General features: G+C 32.8%; 2 protein-coding genes across 3 annotated transcripts; both read left to right on the top strand.

Annotated features, from left to right (window-relative positions):
* Positions 1-5,453: 5,453 nt before the first annotated feature.
* LOC123717611 (transmembrane protein 245) lies at positions 5,454-21,485 on the top strand. 2 transcript variants are annotated; one of them, XR_006754849.1, is made up of 14 exons: positions 5,454-5,979; positions 6,103-6,249; positions 6,412-6,640; positions 6,884-7,406; positions 8,135-8,306; positions 9,274-9,441; positions 10,925-11,117; positions 12,072-12,250; positions 12,825-12,959; positions 13,542-13,638; positions 17,697-17,868; positions 18,362-18,541; positions 20,679-20,757; positions 20,810-21,485. XR_006754849.1 is itself a non-coding variant. In XM_045673691.1 (13 exons), exons 1-13 carry the CDS (start codon positions 5,620-5,622, stop codon positions 20,695-20,697), a joined length of 2,574 nt encoding a protein of 857 aa, XP_045529647.1. In that variant the 5' UTR covers positions 5,454-5,619; the 3' UTR covers positions 20,698-21,485. The 2 variants fall into 2 exon arrangements, 1 of the variants encoding a protein (XP_045529647.1); XM_045673691.1 differs by having other exon boundaries at positions 20,679-21,485.
* LOC123717619 lies at positions 15,488-17,476 on the top strand. The gene is made up of 2 exons (XM_045673707.1): positions 15,488-15,897; positions 15,976-17,476. Exons 1-2 carry the CDS (start codon positions 15,754-15,756, stop codon positions 17,455-17,457), a joined length of 1,626 nt encoding a protein of 541 aa, XP_045529663.1. The 5' UTR covers positions 15,488-15,753; the 3' UTR covers positions 17,458-17,476.
* Positions 21,486-21,803: the final 318 nt, after the last annotated feature.

The following is a 21,803-nucleotide window of genomic DNA, read 5'->3' as shown; positions in this document are numbered from 1 at the left end:
AAATAAAATTACACAAATAAAAAACATTTCCGCCTTGGACGTTTTACCATACAAAAGCATTGTATAAAAAGCATTAAAAAGTGTGTAGGTGTTTGTGTCAGCGTATGTGTGTGACTTAAAACTCTAAATATATTTTGCTTTTTAATAAACAAAAGACTCATGCTTTTTTTCTATATACTAACCATAGTGTATTATTAATAACCATATTATGGACTAACAATCTTCTGAGCTAACATTGTCATTCTATGATGACACTATAAAATGTTACTATTAGGAATATTCCCTCCCTCAATTTTTGCATAATCATTATTGCTATCAGCAAAACTTCCTACCAGTAACCGAACAGGCTAGATGTTATATCAAAGTATCTGTGCCAGTTTTTGTTGGACTTGTCAAAATATAACTGTAAAACCTCATATTATTTGCTACACGCCTAAATACAGAGGAAAACGCAGATTTATATTCTAAAACATTAAATTTTCCGTTAAGTTAACCACACATACCAAATAAACACACAAAAGTTAATGATAGAGCGACTTATATTTCTTTAAAGATAATTTTTTTTAATGATTTTAAAATTAAATAAAAATCTCGCCACCAAGCGTGGTCATAGGTTGACTGACTTATCTGGTTTCAATATTCAAACTACGAATAGTTTATCGACTTAATAGGATCCTTAAGATTTACCCTAAGTTATTATACGAAATTAAAACAATACTGAAGAAAATGAATTACTAGTTCAAGAATAATTTGACCAGTTTTAATTTTACAATGCATTTACATTTTTTTAAACTAGCACTCTCAACCTCCCATTTATCCCTTCCCTAACATTATCACAGTTATTCCACTTCTAGTGTGTACTAACGTCTTAAGCATATAAACCTGTATCTTTATCTCAGCTTTCTATTTTCCTAATATAGTATTTTGGTAACAATTGTAAAGTTAAATTTTCACTAAATCGTTGGAAGAGCGCGCTGATTTACAGGTCTCCCTCGGCTTAGATCTGGCTCCAATATCTGCTAAAATAATGTAATTTGTTATTGAATAAAAAAAATGTTTTTATTTTAATTTTGACTTACTAATAATACCGAATATGAAACTGCGCTCAAAGTAATGTATTTTTGTATCAAATCAAAATAAATTAATATTTATATCGATCTTGTTATCTTTGGTTTCTTAGTAATCTGACAAAGATAATAAAAATATTAATTAACTAAAGTATTATTTGTATTTTCAACTAGAATACCTTGACTTATATGATTTACCTATAGCTGACTGGGGCGATGCTGTAAACATTGTATTACTCACATTTCTGATAAACTAACAATGGACGATAAAATGTCTTATTAATTTCAATACATCGTTCGAAATAATATCTGTGTCTTCCGTCTGTCATTTTAAAATGAAAGTAGGTCAATGTCACCGCGAAGACCGCTGGTGCGTTGATAAACATATCACGATACATTTAAAATTCTAAACCAATTCTAATACAAATCATTAAACTAATTGTATGAACATGTAGCTGCTTCGTCGTACAAAAACTACTCAACAAATTTTAAATATTTTAATACTGTCACGAAAAGACAGCAATTTTAGCCTAATGGCTAGGCGTCAACCCTATATCCTATGTTCGAACCCCAGCTTAGACCACGTAGTCATTGTGTTTTATCACAATAAACTTGCTTATACAATGACAACATTGACGGCGTGTTGCTTATACTTATACTTACACATCACAACATGGGACTATAGTGAAAAATATCAAAGGAAACAGTTTCAATATTTTAATCATTCCGATATTTTTGCTCTTTAAACAATCTAGTTAAATTATTGTGATTTATATGATTATTATATAATATGTGTTCTTATTGTTGTTGGCAATACCAAAGCAAAAATAACTGGCGTCTTAATATAAATCAATAAAAGTCTATTTGAAAGAGTATATCCGGATTTATTACAGTTTAAAAACATAGGCTTCATATTTTTTTACATATACCTACTGTTAACATAGATAATAATATCATTCTCAATTGGTTTTATTAAACTAAGTCTTGTTTTAAAGGTACATTTGTTCAATGGTAAAACATAATGTATTAATAAGTAGGAGTAAATTTATTGTGACTAACCGATACACACCAAAGCGATAATAATATTATGAAGAAAAGCAACATGTTTATAATTATAGATATATCATATGCCTAGGTAGGTATTTTTTAACGTTAAAACACTGTCCACCTGTGAAATAATTAAAAAAAAAAGCCAAAGCCAAGATATTAAAAATACAGCCATACATGATTTTGATATAACTTTAATAGAACTAATTCAATACTGAAATAACATTTTGAAAATGGAACACAATTTCATAGCTGATAATTATATGAAGTTGACAAAACAAAACTGAACCTATACACAAGCGTAGCCTCTTCTAACTTTTCCTAAGGGACATCTTCCGGAAATAATACCATTTCGATTGCCAAGATCAAACCATTCAATCCTTTTTTGTGTGCTGTCTTCTTCTTTATTACTTTCCTCAGAATCATAGGGATACCCATCATCATCAGGAAACACAATACGATCGTCGTTAAAGTTTAATTTTCTTGGAAAAGATTTGTTTTTTTCGTCTCTTAAATTTCTACATTCACTTATGGACACATAAATGATAAAAAAAACACAAAACTTGATTAGCGACATTGTCTTCATATATATTAATAAAACGAAGTGTTCTTGATAGCGGTTTGTTCACAAGTGTGGTAAGCTGTCCATTAATTGCGTCTATATTAAGGTAAAGGACCCGTTAAGTCTAACACATACAGGATAATTGATTGAGGCAATAATAAACTTGATTCACTTACAAGCGTAGTATATAAATAAGTAACATTTACATAAGGCTAAAGTGACTAGTCCACTTGCAATCCGTTAAAACAATGCAACAATTAATTGAGAAAACTAACTAAAGCGTCTTAAAATTACTATATTAAGATGTATTTTTTTGTATATTACATGATCTTAATAGCACATCGAATTAAATTATTTTATTTAAAATCACTGTTTCATAATAATCATTTCATATTCATTTCAATATTAAACATAGCTAGTTTTTCAAAAGAAATTTTAACATAGATAGTTCTGCAGTGCAATCAACAATAGCAACATACTTTTGAAAGTAAAAAATATATCCTTCCATTTTACTCTACTCTCTGGAAATTACCTTTTTATGTATTATTTCACTCTTGTCTACTTCTTCATATATTATGGTTTCTTCATTATCTTCTATAACACTCTCATTTCGTTCTTCTTGAAGAAAACTTTAATATTGTAAATTCACCGAAATGATATTTTTTAAGATTTCGCACACCATTTAACTTTACTGTTTCCACTGGAACTCCAACATTCATCAAAATGGGTACAATATTATCGAACAATTTACCTCTTTTACAAATTAATAATATTACTAATTTATTTCCTCAGATACATAATTAGGTTTCCCTTTAATGGCAATTCGATTATTTTTATCCTTCCTAAAAAATAATCTTTTAGGTGCATGAAATTGAAAGTGCCAAGATCCAGGTAACTGAAATGAATGCCCCACTACATGCTAATAAAGCTTTTTTCTTTAGCCAATATGCTAGCATTCCCAAAACGATTGAGTTTTTATCTTGCCCTCCACAACCGTCGCATTATGCAACTTAGCGTCGTTAGCAAGTTAATACAAACTTAGTGATTTTTGAAAGTGAACTGCCGATCAATATAACGACTTTTGCAACGACGACGAGTATCGAGAAATCAATAACATTTAATTCCTAATGTTGCGAGATTTAAAGCAGTATGTTAAATGCAGACGTTAATATATTAAACCGATTGCCGCCATTGGAAAAAACTGTTGTTTGTTAACATAGCGGGTTTGCAAGTGGACTACTCACTCACATTCTACATTGATATATAAATAATACTACATGGTATTTTAATATAAATATTGACGTTTTAAATTAACCGCTAAACGATGGACAATGACTTAAATCAGTATTAAAAATAAAATCCCACCAATTATATATATATTAAGTTGGGGAAAAAGTCTTTTCGCATTATAGTATGTATGTACTTTTAATAATAATCTCTTTGGCTATACTATTTGTTTGGCTGGTTTTGGTATCATTAAAAGTTTAAATTCTAAGAAGATAATTCCAAATTCAAATTAGGAAAATGTGTGATTTTTATGTATTTTTCGTACTGTCAAGGTGAGTGAATTTAATGAAGAAATTCGATACATTTTAAAAATTTTCTAAATAAAATTGCGATGTTTATGGGGTGCAGTGCAGTGTCAGTGCCTAATGCAGTGTCTGTGGAAGTAGCACAAATTTGGTGTAAGCGTTTTCAATTCGGAAGTTCCGATGTCAAAGATGCACGTCGCTCTGGTCGCCCTATGACGGATAAAATGGATGCCATTTTTGTAAAAGTGGAGTAAGATCGGCATATCAGTAGTTACGAGGTAACTTGAGAACTGGAAATTCACCACAAAACAGTTTTGGCGCATTTCAAAATAACTAGGTCCACAAAAAAAGCTCGATATTTGGGTACCTGACGAGCTCACTGAAAGAAACCTAATGAACTGTGTACTCATTTGTGATTCTTGTGATGTCGACGTAATGAAACTAAACCATTTTTGAAGAAGCTGATAACTGGTGATGAAAAGTAGATCACGTACGATAAGAACGTGCGAAAAAGGTCGTGGTCAAAGGCCGGTCAGGCTTCACAGACTCTGGCGAAACCCGGGTTAACTGGTAACAAGGTGATGCTGTGTGTGGTGGTTTTGGAAGGATATTATTCATTATGATCTGTTACTATGGCAGGACCATCGCTTCTGAACTCTACTGCGAACAACTGATGAGATTAAAGCAAGAAGTTGAGAGAAAGCGGCCGGAATTAATCAACAGAAGGAGTGTGGCTTTTCATCATGATAACGCTAGACCTCACTCATTTCCATTCAGCAAAAATTAAGAGAACTTGGATGGGAGGTCCTTCAGATTTCCACCTGTTCCGGTTTCTTCAGAATTCTTTAAGCAGTGTCAGGTTAACATCAAGAGAGGACTGCCAAAACCAATTGTAGCGGTATTTACATCAGAAGCCCCAAAGTTTCTATAGCAATGGGATCATGTCCCTATCTACAAGATGGCTAAAAGTTATCGCACAAAATGGTACCTACATACTTTAGTTAAATGTGAATAAACTATATTAAAAAATCTTGTGAATTTTCTTACAAAATGTGAAGAAAACTTTTTCCCCAATATTATATTGTTTTATAAATTAAATAAACAGTAATTCATTGTGCCAAATAAACAGTAAAAAAAAAGTATTAAATTTAATGTCCACTCTCAATGTCAAATATTATCTGTAATCTATCAACGTCAAGTCCTAATCATGTCCCCTATACTATGTACTTTCATGTTAGTGTCAGTATGAAGTGTTTAACGAATATCTATTTTAATTATTTTTAAATCAAATGTTCCAAAATTAATGCGATGATCTCATTAAATTACACATACACACCTATATACAGCGGGTATTAATTGTGAAAAGTAGTTGTTACGTTAATCATCAGCATAAAATCTTAACTTTTTAAAGATGCAGCAATCACCTTTTGAAAATATTTTTAATATTATTGGTTTATCTGAGAGCAACGAAAAACCTATGAAACACGGTTTTTATAATGCCTTTGCTTTATTTGTTTTGGCTATATGCTGTGCAGCTGTATACGTTCTCTTTCTTATATTAGAGCCCTTTTTTAAGCCTTTATTTTGGGCTCTTCTTGTCGGCTCCTTGCTGCATCCGTTTAAATATAAGTTGTCCAAGAAAATAAAGACCTGGTTTGAAAATCTTGAGAAGACTAACTCTTGTGTAATAGTAGGATTATTAGTTCTTCCTGTCAATGCTGTGAATTATGCCTCTGACTTCGTGGGCAATCAGTTTAAAGAGCACCATAGGGTAAGTGTAATACTTTGTAATGGAATCCAATTCTTTTCAACAGTTTTTTTTTTAATTTTACTTAGTATATTATTATTTTACTTTTGGATCATCATACTTATATTGAATATTTTTCCTTTTCAGTCTATAATATGTCTCCTATCAACAATATTTGTCCTGCCATGGTTGTACAATTCAATTCCTAGGAGTTTAGGATGTATATTTTGGCAATTTATAAACTTTGTAAGCGTGTCAACAACAGTTCTAATTAGCCTATGTACATCTGATTTTGTAAGTTTGACCTTTTATTAACATAATAAAAGAATTGAATAATATGTTATATTTATTTCTTAACTTAATCTCACAAATTCAATTGTGTGGACAAAGAAATTGATCTTTTTGTTACCATTTCTTTTGTTGTTACACAAAATATATTTTGTTATTGTTTTTCAGACACTTACAATAGCAATTGCTTACACTATAAGTGTCTACACAATATGGACTCCAGAAAGAGCGTTTATTTTTCGAGGTACTTCACATGTTCTATGGATGACAATTACATGCTACCTTGCAAGTTTAGCAGGGGACTACAAAGTTTATATGTTTATATTACTTCAGACTTTTATTGTGACTGGGTTTATTCTGGAAGTCTTACATTTCCATAAGCAGATGCTTGTAACAGGTACAAAATACTTTATGAAAATATTAGATGCATAAAGTGTGTGCTCTCACAGAATCCCACATTTCACCTTTTATCATAGCTTTTTATAAAAATGATTACTGCTTATACAGTAGAATAAGAAACCAATCTTATTTTTTGTAGGATGTTCTGTTTGGTTTGTAATTAAAGAAAAACATAGAGGTTTAAATATAAAACTATGACTTTATAATTAAGATTTATTTATATTGCAATACTATGTTTCAGATCCAGAAGCATCCATTTTCTTAGCTATTCATGGAGTTATAATAAATTCATCTTTAGAAGACAAGAAACCAGATGACACAATTCCAGAAGTAGATGAAAAAGATTCCACAACCGAAGACCTAACCCCTACAACTCCGGATGTAAAAAGGGGCAGCTTAAGCAATTTACACAGTTCACCCCAACATGCTAGAACTCTCTTCAAGACACGAACTCTATCAGCTCTTCCTTTAACAAAACCAACTGCCTTCGAAAAACGAATATCTTCATTTAAACAAAAATCACTTGATGAAAACTACATACGAAATAATTTTACAGATGACGAAACAGCTTTGTACTTCAAGCTTTTGTTTTTTGGATGTTTTTGTATGTTGGTATGGAAACATATATGGCTTTTACCAATAACACTGATTTTTTTAGCCATACACGTCATAAAGTATTTACTTAATTTCTTTGGGGTCTGGCTATTCTTTGAAAATCACTATAATAATGTCATGTTAAAAATTAACTGTTGGTGGAATAATAGGTAAGATTTTAATTGTTTATTTTAAGCAAAAAAATATGCATTATTTTGGTCTCTATTTTTAAACTCTGTTGAAGAGAATGGTTGTGTTCCCACCTTCTGACAATGTCTGTATATTCTTTGTATTACAAAAAGAAAAAGCTTTTTGTACAGAAAGCTTAATGACGAATGTCATGATTTTATCAAAATCAGTTTTAATTATCTTTAAGAATTCAAAGCGGAGATATTTATGTATATATTGTATATTGTTTGTTTAAGTTATTACAATAATTCTACAAGCCTTAGTTTCTCATTGTTGCAGTGGCGGATTTACACATTTGCTGCCTTCACCTTTTGAAGGCAATTTTATGATTTATATTTTATTGTCAATATTACCTTATTTGTTATTAGTATGATTTACTCAAGAAATTGTCTTTGAATATATTTCTGAGTTAAGAAAAGCTAATCATACTAATAAATATTTTTTAACCTACAATTTGCCGCGCTGTGTTGGAGGTTTCTAATTCTGAGGGGATTAATCTCTGGAGGCGAGGGGCTATTTTAAAAACACTCTTATAACATTCCAATATTCTGAACTAAAACTTTTTCTTCACATGTGACAAGTGTTGCCTGCCATTACTTAAATATTCAAACTCCAACACGCTGGGCTCCAACTTAGCCTGCTAGTAAATATTTATTCACTGTACAGCTAAATAGCATAATTTTATTTATAATACATATATATTTTTTAGGCATTCCGCATTGATTCCCGGTGAAATACGCGGTATACGTAAGATGATGTCAATGTGCAACCGGACCTTTATCGCAATGGCATACGAATCAGTCGATACAGTATCTAGTTGTATTGTAATAATAGGACTTATTCTTTTTATGATAGTTGCCACCATCTTCATATGTATACAAGTAAGTTTTTTTTTTATGAGTACAAGTAAGTACCCCAACGTTGGCCTAGTGCCTTAACCGTGCGACAACCCTAACACAGCTGTGCATAATGGGTTGTTTTCTCTATTTGCGCAATTAACATTTCAGCTCCTAGGCAAAAGGACGCTAAATTTAAATGTAAATTTTGAGATGCCATATTTACGATTACATCACTTACTTGTCTATAAAAATAAAACTGTTCAAACAAACGCATTCGATTTGCGGCCTGTAGGGTTGTAGCGTCACTGGCTTATTTAATTAATAAAGAAGCTGATACATGAGTTTTAGTAGGTAGAGTTTTTTTAGGAAGCATTAATTCTATAAATGATAGACCCTATAGCCTTATATATTCTATAACATAAACAATTCTATAGGAATTATATTTGCTAAAGATTGATCACGTCACCACTTCCATATAAAAATAAATCAATGGCGCTACAACCTTTTTAAGTCTGGGCCTCAAATTTCTGTATATGTTTCATGATTTGTTAATCGAATAGGCAAGTGATCAGCCTTCTGTGCCTGACGCACGCCGTCGACTTTTTGGGTCTAAGGCAAGCCGGTTTCCTCGCGATGTTTTCCTTCACCGTTCGAGCTACTGTAGCCACTAGGCCCAACACTGCTCTCGTACCGCCACCACTTCCATATAACTTTATTTTTCTTCACTTATGCTAAAAAAAATTGTTTATTGACTAGAAGGAAGCTGGATAGGGTCAGGTTGACCTATACCGCCAATTTGTTGATGCAACGCCGGCTATTATTGATTTTAATACTCGGGAAACTAAACCAATGAAGTCATAAATAAATTGTTATAACCATACTACTGTAGTGTTTGTAGTCTACACTATATATTTTTATAGATGAACCAATGTGATATATCGATGATATTTCTAACCTTTTGTAGCTACAATTAAGTATAACATATATAGTACGGTTCATGTTGTTTTAGATATATTCAGAAGCAATAGTGGTTATACAGTTAAGTGGAAGTCTGCTTAATAGTACATTTGTGCAAAATAGTGTCATTCACGCGTACCTTCCTGAAGGTTGGGAGGATAAACTTGATTCTCTTATTGACAACGCCTACACGTATGGACGGGAGGGAATATCTACTGGGGTAAGTATTTGGAATATATTGTATTAAAACTTACTATAACCCATGCGAACTTGGAGGTTACCCAATATTTATCGAGGGGGAATCAAGGGGTTTACTTAAGACAAAAATTCTTTAAAAAAGCGCACGATTTAATACAATTCATATTAAGTTTCGAACCCAACCAAGAAACTAACTAAAGCGTGACTATAACTCATACTACTGTACTAAAAAAGAGTTGCGGAGAGTTTATTGCTAGTTCTCTCTTGATTTGAAAACTGGAACTATTAAAATTAGAAGCATTTGATGTAGTTTTTTTAAGTGTACATTGTGTGACCAATATGAATAAATGATTTTTGACATTTGACTAAAAAGAAATTACCTCTCAAACCGAGTGTACAACAAAAACTTTAGGGATTGTTTATCGAGGGATATTTAAAGTTGGTCCATGGCATGGCATCACTGACTTATCCAATTAGAAGCTGAATAAGGTTTTACTAAGATTACCTATCGTTAATCGGTTCGATTGAATTGGACAGTTCTTAATATATATGTATTAATATGCCAGATAATTCAACTTTGAAGTCATTAGTTACATATTTCGAAAAAGGGTAACTGCAAATATCCGTTATAAGCTAATCTTTAATAGGTATATGTTAACTGTTAATAAGACCAACAAAAAATTGATTAGTTCTAATATTATGATCCATAGGCTCATTCTAATATGCATTAGCATGACTCAAATACATCACATAAATCAAATAGGTCGTTATAATAGTTACGAATGTTGTTTTTTTTACAATTCTTTCAAAGGCAATCTTGTCTTAGTGTTTTTGTTGTAGTAGAATGAAGAAAGAATGACTTAACATATTGATTATTGTGAGTTAAAATGCACGTTTGGAACATTATGTCTTCGTTTAGTAACTATTTTCTGTTGTTTTTTGCTGCCCGTCGGATTTATATTAGACTATGCGATATGTAAGTTTTCTTCATACATAGTTTTGCTGTGCCTATGTCCGCATACAAATATGTGTATTTTTAAAATGTCATATTCAACCCCGAGAATATCAGTTAATTAATTATAAAACTTAAGACTTTTTCTATTAACTGACATTAATTCTTCAGCTATTAATGATGTTCTTAGACAAATGCCTTGAAAATTCTTAAGGATTTTCATAGTATTTCACAAATCATGATCGTAACCTCTCAGTAGAATATTGAAGACACATGAGACGCACGTATGAGTAGTAAACTGCATGCAAAATATCGATGCACTTGTTAGTAGTTTACAAGTTAATTTATTTGTATTTACTTATGAGGTTACCCTAGAAAACCAGCATGTTTTTACTCTAAAATTGATGAATTTTGTCACAGAAGGCCGATCACCTAATTGCGTAAACTAAATATATCAATGAAACGTAAATGGCTGCTCTATTGCAACTTGTGGCGGACCTAATCTATCTATCTATCAAACATATGGTACTCATGTCAAATACCTTCAAATCAGGTGAAAAGCATCCTAAAAGAAGGGGATCCTGAGAAGATAGCAAGAGTAGAACAGCAAGTGTTAGAGATCTGGGACCGTGTCTACCAAAGTTGGGTGTCTGGACACTTTGCGGCAACTGTAGGACCACAGGTGGATTCGTCTGCTGTTCAAGACTCCTGGGACAATCTCGTCAGTAATTTTACGGAGGCACCAGGTGTGTAATTACGTCTTTAAGTGTGCATATGCGTTATTAAAATGTAATGAAATAAATAATTATTTGTAATACATACATTACAGTATACATTGTATTAAAACAAACATTATACTAAAATCATCGTTAAATATTAATTACTAGAAAAACCAATAAAGAATAAATTTAAAAAACGGGTCCGTAAGTCAGTTTTTTGTACTATGTTTGATAATAAATTGATGATTGTATGGATTCTATATTGCGCATAATTTATAACTAAAACTAGCTGCCCCCGCGAACTTCGTTTCTCCTTAATGTGGTTTTAGTTAGCCTTCATACCGTGATACGAAAGAATAATTTCACTGTATTATCGTCACTATAATTTGAATTTGATTTACACTTCGGTCTAAGTAACACTTGGTTGGCTATGCTAACACCAAAAATTTAAAAAGTAGAAATAATTGAATTTCACGGTATTTCGTTTATAAATAATTATTTGTAATACATACATTACAGTATACATTATATTAAAACAAACATTATAATAAAATCATCGTTAAATATTAATTACTAGAAATACTAATAAAGAATAAATTTAAAAAACGGGTCCGTAAGTCATTTTTTTTTGGATTGCAATTGTTTTTTGAACTATGTTTGATAATAAATTGATTAGAACTAACCTACATACTAACAATATGATATTTATTATATATTATATATATTTGGCCGGTGCTGGAAACAGACAATCGTTAACTAATCGGGGAATAAACGTAGACGGCTATTAACATAAAGAATAGAACCTTACTAGAGATTAAGTTTCGTAGTTAAGTTTGATAAATAGTTTTTAATTACAACTGGATATAATTTAATGCAAGACTCAAAATTAGCATTTATACAGTTTAAGGTAGAAATATCCCCAATTGTTTTAATTTAAAATGATGAAACCATGTCATATTATTCCTTTTACGATATTTTCAGGTTTATTCGAGGGTATTGCGAGCTGGGTCCAAGCGAATGTGGGTACTTTAAGTGCTATTGCGAGTGGTATATGGTCGCCACTTGCGAGTAATGTGTCCCTACTTGCCGGGTCCATTGGAGCCTTCACGTCTATACTGTTTAGTGGGGGAGGCGCTATTATTAGTATGATTATTAACTTGGTAAAGAATTCATTATTTATTTATACCATATACATTTGACAAATATTATGATGGTTATGATACAAAATTAACGTAACGATAACTAAAAAAACGCGCGCGCCTAGGCAGTTGCAAATAGCAACGTTCTAAAATAAAATACAAATTGTATGAAATTTCGATACGTTCGAACGAAATAAAAAACTTTAGTATTGCTTGATCCTGATTGGTCTACCCTATTGACCAATCACAAGCGATGCGATGATTTCCTTTTTAAAAGTTTTGTATGCGGAAATATTAGTATCCAAATTATATTTAATTGCAAATGATTCTATACTTTTATGACTAACATGATTTTTTAATACAGTTGCTCAAAAAAAGCGTATTGCAGGACGTATAGCGTTATGTGGGCTATTACATACTTTATTAAAAAAGAGCTGAGCAGTACACTAGCGGAACCGTCATTGCAACTTGTTCCGACTGTCAAAAATAATATGTGAAATATACTTTTACAATATAATTTAATACACTGCTATGACAGCCTTTAGACAAATTATGGCAAAATAAATTGGTTACTAAATAAAATGTATCTTTGTAGGTGGTATTCTTCACAACGTTGTTTTATCTCCTGGCTTCGAGTAATGCATTATACAAACCAGTGGAAGTCATAACTCAAATACAACCTAACTTCGGGCCGCGTCTTGGCATCGCCCTCTCCGTTGCTATAAATCAGGTATAACTTAAATAGTATAAACAAATATATATTTGGTAACATATGAAATTGGCGTTTTGTCAAATATCTGCTCTTTGGTTAGGTTAGGTTTTTTTTAATAAAACAGGCGGCAAACGGGCAGGAGGCTCACCTGATGTTAAGTGATACCGCCGCCTATGAACACTCTCAATGCCAGAGGGCTCGCGAGTGCGTTGCCGGCCTTTTAAGAATTGGTACGCTCTTTTCTTGAAGGATTCTAAGTCGAATTGGTTCGGAAATACCTCAGTGGGCAGCTGGTTTCACATAGCGGTTCTTTATAGGTGCGTCCGCGTCCCATAGCGAACAGTGGGCCCTGGTGGTTTTAGTGGTTATGGGGTCTTCGCATTTTACAACCTTCCCCGCCATTCCCTCTTGCCCAGACGCGGGAGCCCGTAAGTGGGTGTCTCCAGGTTAAAAAAAGGTCCCTTATAGGTTAGGGTCCAAATGCATTTTTTTTACAAATTTTTATTTTTGCACATATTTTTAGCTTCTTTTTGTTTACCATATATTTTCTCCCCTCATAGATACTAAACCTACCGATTTATAACTATGAATAACTTTCAGGTGTTCCGCGCTTCATTCAAAATGGCGTTGTTCTATGGTTTATGGACCTGGCTTGTTCACAATCTCTTTGGTGCCAAAGTAGTCTATCTACCTTCTGGTAAGTGCCATGATATATTTATTAAACACTTTATCGCACAAAAATAAAAAGTAATCAAAGGGTAACGATCTGTAACAAGCGATATCCGCGAGGCAACTTTTGAAATATGTTCGCGTCTTTCGCAATACGGACTTTTATTAATGATAATAATAAATTCACAAGGTTAAAAAGAACTGCGTTTGTAACAACAAAAATTTTACAGTAATAAATTTACTGTGAAACAAAAAAAATCTGAATATATTAAACTATTTTAGGAGTACAAATAAAATTTCATCAAAATTATAATTTAATTTTATATTTGTCATTGGGTGAAACGTCATTATAATTCAAGACAACTTAAGTTGACATGTGAAGCAATTTTATAACTAATTAACATCTTCAAGAACAGGGCTTTTGGGAATTTAATTGACCAAATACGTTGCCATTACTGGTCACGCCAATGCAGCAATTATTTCCGAGGGCGGTCCGACAAGTACTTAGCCTCACCGCCTGATGACACCCCTATCGCAACAGCAATTTTTCATTGCTTAGAACATTCTCGTAGACAGCTATTGTAAAAATTTCACTCAAGTCAAACCGTTAAACTTGATTACACGAATTTCAACGTGGTCGCATGTCGGGTTTGATGATCCACGGGCTCCTGGGCCACGTCCAGGTGCCCCGAAAACAGCTACCACGGAAAATAACGCGGCAAAAATCCTCGACCTCGTAGTGGAAGACCGCCGATTGAAGGTGCGCAAGATAGCTGAGACAGCAGACATCTCATAAGTCAGCGCAGATCATGTCACACAAGTATTAGGCATGAGAAAGCTACCGGGATAGGTGCCGCGTTTGGTTCACTCCGGCGTTCACAAGCCCAACCGTGAGACCACTTCAGAGCAGTGTTTGTCGACGTTTAAAAGTAATCCAAAGGAGTAGTGAACGAAACGTGGATATATTGATACCAGAGACAAAGGAACAGTTGAAAACTGGACTTCACCCGGCGAACGTGCTCTGAAGAAGGTGAAGACTATGCCATTGGCCGGAAAGGTGGATGTGGAGATGGTGGCAAGGTGGAGGAGGATGACCACCGTTTTTTGGGACTCCTAAAATGTGATCTAAATCTATCTTTTACTACCTGCAGAAGCCAAAACGATTACAGGGCTATACTAATGCTAATCTCCGGATTTGGACCCGTGCGACTTCCAAATGCGTCTCTTTATCTAATGCGTTTCCAAATTTGAAAAAGTCACTCGCTGGGCAGAAATTTGAGTCGAATGAGGCTTTAATTGCCGCCACGAAGGCCTACTTTGCAGACCTCCAGTAGACGCATTTTTCAGACAGGTTAAAGCCACCAGTTACACTCGACCCAGCGATGTTGCTGGGTCAAGTGTATCGAACTCAAAAAAAAGATGTTGTGACAAAATCGCCATTTTTCCATTAAAAAAGATGTTGTGACAAAATCGCCATTTTTCCATTTAAAAAGTTACTTTTTTGTAGTCTAAGTACTTAGAGAACCGCCCTCGTATATAATACACACACCTACATATAGAAAAACAAAAACTACGAAATTTAACAAGAGATATAAATATACAAAATACCTAGCTATTCTATCTAAATATCTAGCTATTCTATCTATCTAGCACAACTGATTTAAAGCAAACCTTTTGTCAGTTCACTCGACGGACTATTAAAGAGGTACGCGAAGTGTAATTATGTCTTTAAAAATATCAAATCGGTGCAATAGGAAATTTTATAACAGATCCATCTAGTAAAGTAATAAGGAACTATTGACCCATTTATCAAATTATTCTTCAATTAGAAACACGATGTATGTATTGTTTATGTTTCGATAAACTTATTATATTAATACTGCTGGAGCTGGCGTTTCGTTTGTTTCACTCAAAAAGTCGTACGAAACTAATAGCGGCAAAGGCTTATTCGGATTTTTTACTTAAATACATATCAGATTCTACATCTGTAAATTGTATATATGGAGTCGTTATCGCTTCTTAAAAGTACACATATATTTCCTGCTCCAAAAACTCATACAGGTCAATGTGCCGATTAAATTCGTAACTACCGATATTTTTTCATATTTATCTGCCGGCCGAAGTGACAACTCGCTATTTGACGATGCGAATTTTAGTTCTTGTCGCGTTAGTGAATTCTGCGTTTGGTCTAAGGATAAATTTCACAAGTTGTCACCATGCCGAGTGGTCCTGTTTTAATAATGTACCTAACGAAATTGTCTTCACGTGTTCCACCGTTAGGAGCAATGTAAGTTGTATTCAAAAATATTTAATAAATTATGTTTAATAATCTTAATTTAATCATTGATTCGATATTTTTTTTTAGGATTTTATCATACATCTTAAGGATTTCTATACAGACCATATCGTTAGTGTAACGATACAAAATTGCCGTGATTTAAGGGTTGTTCTGGATTGTCCTTTGCTGCAAAGAGCATCTCGCTTGAACCAATTCAAAATCAAAGACTGTGACCGTCTTGAATTTATTACTTTGTCTGCTACCTCCTCATTACAAACACCATCAGAAGTTGTCATAGAAAATGTTAGAGAGATCGTGTCTTTTCCGAGAAATATATTCAAATCACCAACGACCAGTACAGAACTGAAGTGTTCAGGGACTCTACCTATGACCAATTTACGAGTTGTGAATAGTAAAATAAATTCAATCACCACGAAAGCCATTTCCAATACAAACGGAATGAAGACTATTGTATTCGAAAATGTTACAATTACAGATATTCAAACGCAGGGCTTTGAGGCTATTATGGCAAGTGAGAATTCTATGTTCACAATGACCAATAGTATAATTGATAATTTGGAATTCAAAGGCATCAATATACAGGCGACAACGGTGAAAATATCCCATAATACCTTTAATGAAATAAGTGCTAATGGAATAAATGTAACGGCAGATAACTTCTTACTCACAAGAAATACGTTTAAGGAAATTCATTCCAATGGCATAGTTGTTAATGCTCCCAATATCGATATTGTTAACAATAATATTGCAGTCCTTAAAAATAACGCTCTACAAGGAATACGATGTACGAAGAAACGCGTAACCAAAAAGCAAATTAACTTCTCCAAAAACAATATAGAACGAATCGAGCCATACTCCCTGTTCTTCAATTACGCCAGTTGCAAAATTTCTGGTGCGCAAGTAATATTTCGCGAAAACAAAATAGACTGCAAATGTCGAAATATCGCATTCTTGAATACGCCAAGTACCAGCGAGTTGAACGGATTAATTTTAAACACAGCTAACAATAATACTTGTTTCTTAGCGCCGTGTATTTTGCCTATTGATATCGTTAAGCTGCTACAAGAAAGCGATATGTGTCATCTGAACCTTGACCCAAAAGTTATGTGTTTATTGTATTACGATAAGCATTCTAATAATACTAATATCGACGTGAATACAGACGAAGATGTGACGGAGCCAGCGCCTACATTTTACTTGATAAGACAGGCTAACTCCCTAGCCGGTGACGCAAGCGCAGCTATGACAGCTATTGATAAGGACGATCTTCTACGAGATAGCCATATGAATATGACGAATAGAACTACTGTAAAAGTCGTCTTTGATTCCTCCAAAGACTTTGTTGAGACGCTGAGAAGTACAGGGAGATCTAGAAGTAGGCAAGAAGCTACGAAATCACCACCGAGAGAAGAATATATAAATAGATGTGTTGGCAGCCATTGCAGAAGTAATGCTTACGATAAGCAAAAAGCGTTGGATTTTTACAAATATGTATACGCGCAATTACGCACACCACGGGAAAATGATAATAAGAAAAACAAAATTTAATTAATACTATCGTTGTTTTGACAAACTGTTTTTAATTTAAACTATCTTTTGCCCCTTAATATACGCACAGGTTTGTAAACATATTTTACTTATCAATTACTTTGAAACAATGTTTCAATTTAAATAGTAATTAGAAGACTGTTCCATTTCTTATATTTATATATATATTTTATATTTATATAGTTTTTTTTTATATTTAGATAAAACATGAGACAATAAATTTAAACAAATGTTACCAGTGTTAGCGGCTGTGTTAGGCGCAGCGCCATTCCTCGGCCCATATTTGGCTGGCATCCCCGCTGCATTAGATGTTTGGCTTCAAGGCAGGCCCATGGCGGCCATTATGCTTCCGATTGCGCAGGCGGCGCCTATCGCGTTTTTGGACGCCGCTGTGTATGCAGAGATTAAAGAGTAAGTTATAACAATGCTATTGTTTACAAAAAAATAGTAATAAATATTAATAATACTACTACTAGAAAACAACACGTTTAGTTTGGTCATCACCGTTGTGATGTACCTATCGTAACAATTACGAACAGTAGTTTTCGAACCGAGTTTTTCGTTGACAGCTCTAAAAATCTCTTGACATCCGACTTTTGATGACGAAATCGTGTAATAAACACAGTTTCCGTATGAAGAATATTGTTTCAAATTTCCATCGGAGTTTGTTAAAATTGCTCGAATAATTCTTTGATGCTTTTCCTGAATATTACTTTCGAATTATTACTAGGAAAACACGTAATCTTTGATAATGAAGCAGAACGCGCGCTGTCGAGAGCCGAAAACTAGTATTTCTAACGTTGTGTTTCTTTTTTTGTCCCATGACAAAAAGTTTTTATCTCCAAGTGCCTATCTGGCCACTTTATATTCACTATGTATAATTGAATATCATTTTTAATTACAGTGGTGGTCATCCCTACGTAACTGGCTTAGCCATCGCCGGTGGTATCTTCTACTTAGGTCCCGAAGGTGCCATCCTTGGTCCACTCCTACTCTGCTGTCTCATGGTTGTGCTCAACCTTTCCTCCTCCTTCCTAAGAGATACCCCAGCAGAAGAGAGAGCGGCCTTGCACTCCCGCGTCAGGTAAACTTTGGTCTGAGTCACCCAAAATTTGTATTGTGGTAGTGCCATACATTACCGGTATCATATCCAGAGACCTAAACATTACGTAAAACCGTATAGTTAGTTCGAAAGGACTAAGGCCAGTGTTCAGATTTGATTTTAAAAAAATGGTGGTTCAGATGCAAGATGCATTTATGCTTGGCACTATTTGTTATTTTCCCGTGTGATGTCAAGTGTAAATAATTACCTGTTTTATGTATTTTGTACTCAATAAAAACTTCCTGCAAGCCTCAAATAAGGTTAGGCCCTATAAAAAGTAGACTAAAGTTTTTGTTACCATGGTTACCATTTTTACTCAATTTACTTTGTTACTATGGTAACACCGTGCATAGTCGGTTCTAATAAAGCCGGTAATTAGTCATTTTTATTTATATCTCTAAGTCAAAAGAGTGATGAGGACTAAAATATTATGTTTTTTATAGATTATATACGAAAGTTACGTATTAAAATTTAAAATTAATTAAAACACGTTGCTATATTTGTCGAACGAGTTGCATTCATTCATACGTATTTTTAAATTGGTATTTCCGTGTTTTTATTATATCTATATGTTTCATTCATTTAAAATTTGTATTTTTTTTTTAATAAAACAAAAACACATTTTATAAACTCATTTAAAATTCCAACAATCTTTGTAATCGCTATCCAATCTACACTTCTGATGGAATTGTTAAAATATTTATAGGAATAGAACTTCTGAACTACTTAATCATGGGAGATACAGAGATGGAAATTCATTTTACTATTGAAACATTAATATGACTTGGGACACTATGATCCCTACCTAGAACGTCAGTCAAACGCAAAATTTAGTTTCAAGAGCAGCAAAACCAATTTTTGATAATGAGGTTCGACATAGTTGCGCTCAGGACGAAATTGAGATACGTTTCAGAACATAAAGTTATTATTCAACAAAAACATTTCAGGCTAAGGAAAACCTAAACAATGCAATTGTTATATAAAATGTTTGTAATGGGGTAACACAAATTGGTTACAATTAGTTTACAATATTAAGGTTATTAGTACAAAATGTGACAGTAGGAATAAAAAATACTACTAATATTTCGTCTGTATGTAACACTGGGGTTTAATTTTACATTAAATCATACTAACTGTGAATTTTCTTATATTATTTCAAAATTTATCCGTACAGTGTATTTACGGTATCTCGATAACTCGAATGTCAAAGGAATTGCAAAAAAAATCTCGACTTCTTGACAAGAACTTCGAGATACACATAATTTAACTGTTGAAATTTAGATTTACAGAGATATATGTATTTTTCGATTTCTAGAGTCGAATTTGAATAATAATTTAAGTTAAGTTTTGTAGTACATATATATATTTTTTATAACGAATTACATATTAATTATGTAAATTGAACACAAAAAAATGAATGTATTCATTCATTGCACGTGTGCAAGACAATAACAATAGATTAGAAGCCCCGAACCCGAACATAAATTTTGAATTTTATTGCTATTATTTCGGAGAATTCCAAGTTATTATATTTGACTTACTACGACTTACGGAGTATGCGTTTTGAAATTAGAAATACAGAGTGTAAATATGTATTACCAATATTTCGTAGGGAAATAATATTTTGTTCGAGTTACAAAGTCTAAATAATTCGAGATTCTATTTAAGGGGTTCAAGGCAAAGGAATGGCAATTTTTTTCTACTTAGGATTTCGGCTTAACAAGGTTCGAGTTATCGAGATTCCACTACAGTAGTAATTGCTCAGACTTACTAAAAATGCATAATAGCTCCTTATGTGAGTTACGAACGAACTATAAGTTCAAATTGTATAACAAGACAGCTGATATTTCACATTAAAGGTCATGTGTTAATCACCCCTGTTATGAGTTTCATATCACAATTTCTATATTAGGTTTACGGTCGATATATGTAATAATTTCAAACTTTTTAACTATTTTCTCCTTCATCTAGCTCATTATTGGGATGTTTTGATTGAGGTGTGTATTTTTTGCGCTTTTGCATGGTTATATATATATACATTACATAATTATTAGTATTATTGGATATTTTTAATTACGCATGATTTTTATACAGCTTAATGAACAATTTATATTTTCAGATATGGCGCTTATCTATAAGATTGCATGGACTAACAAATAGGCGTCAAACTGTGGGATTAATGTATTGATTTTTGTCCCAAACACCCCGTTTAATACATGTTTTATTATATATCTGTGGTCTCTACGTTTAAAATTAGGTGGTTATAGTGTTACAATACTTCCTCAAATCTCCCCCATACGTGGCAAAATCTTACTTTGGATTGGCCTTGGGGCTTTGGTTGCTACAGAAACTATATGTTTACAGGGTTGCGTTTCATCGTGTAATGACTTTGTTAATGATCTTAAAGTTAAAAACAGGGTTTTTGTTAAAAAAAATATAATACATATTTTGTAACGAAATTATAACGCTTTTATACGTGAAAATTGAGCCTTCAAGAGCTGTCAAATCATTGTTTCTATTTGAACTTTGACATATTCGACAGCGGAAATTGTGGTTTGATATACCTATAACGTACCTAAAACGTTTTATGTGGAACTTTTTAGGACTTTAAGCAGCTAAAATGATCTTACTTATATTAGGAACTACCATATCGACTTCTTAAACCGTAAAATCTATTTATTTTATGACTGAAATTAATTCCTAGTCACGCACAATGCTACTATATTTATTTCTCATTTTTATTTTATATAATAATAATAAGTATTTTTATATATATGTAGTTATTTTCGGATCCATATAAAATACATAAGTACTTATCCCTCCATTTAAACTCAATACAACTGGAGTCGATTTAAAACGTGTTTTTTTTTTCGGGTAATAATTAAAGAAGCTTTTACCGAAGCGGCCTGAAAATCGACTAAATAAAGAGAACTATTGTACTAACTATCTGTGTCCATAGCACGAGTTACATAGTGTAACAAATTGTATTGCAAGTGAAGGGAAATATCATACAAGCCAAGACAATCAGACATAAAGATATGGGGATATTTTAAACAATCTAGATTCTTCTATTATAGCTAATTTGTTTTTCTAGTGCTGTGTAATAGTATTATCATGTGAAAAGCTTACTCTTGTAAGTAAAACCAAATATTAACAATTTTTTGTAATAATTGATCGTAATAATATATTTATAATGAAAATGCTTAATCGTTAGTGTATAAAAATAATTGTCGTGTTATAACAA

The sequence above is a fragment of the Pieris brassicae genome, chromosome 2, assembly GCF_905147105.1.
Source record: "Pieris brassicae chromosome 2, ilPieBrab1.1, whole genome shotgun sequence".
NCBI lineage: Eukaryota > Metazoa > Arthropoda > Insecta > Lepidoptera > Pieridae > Pieris > Pieris brassicae.
This window is presented reverse-complemented; position numbering and strand designations above follow the sequence as displayed.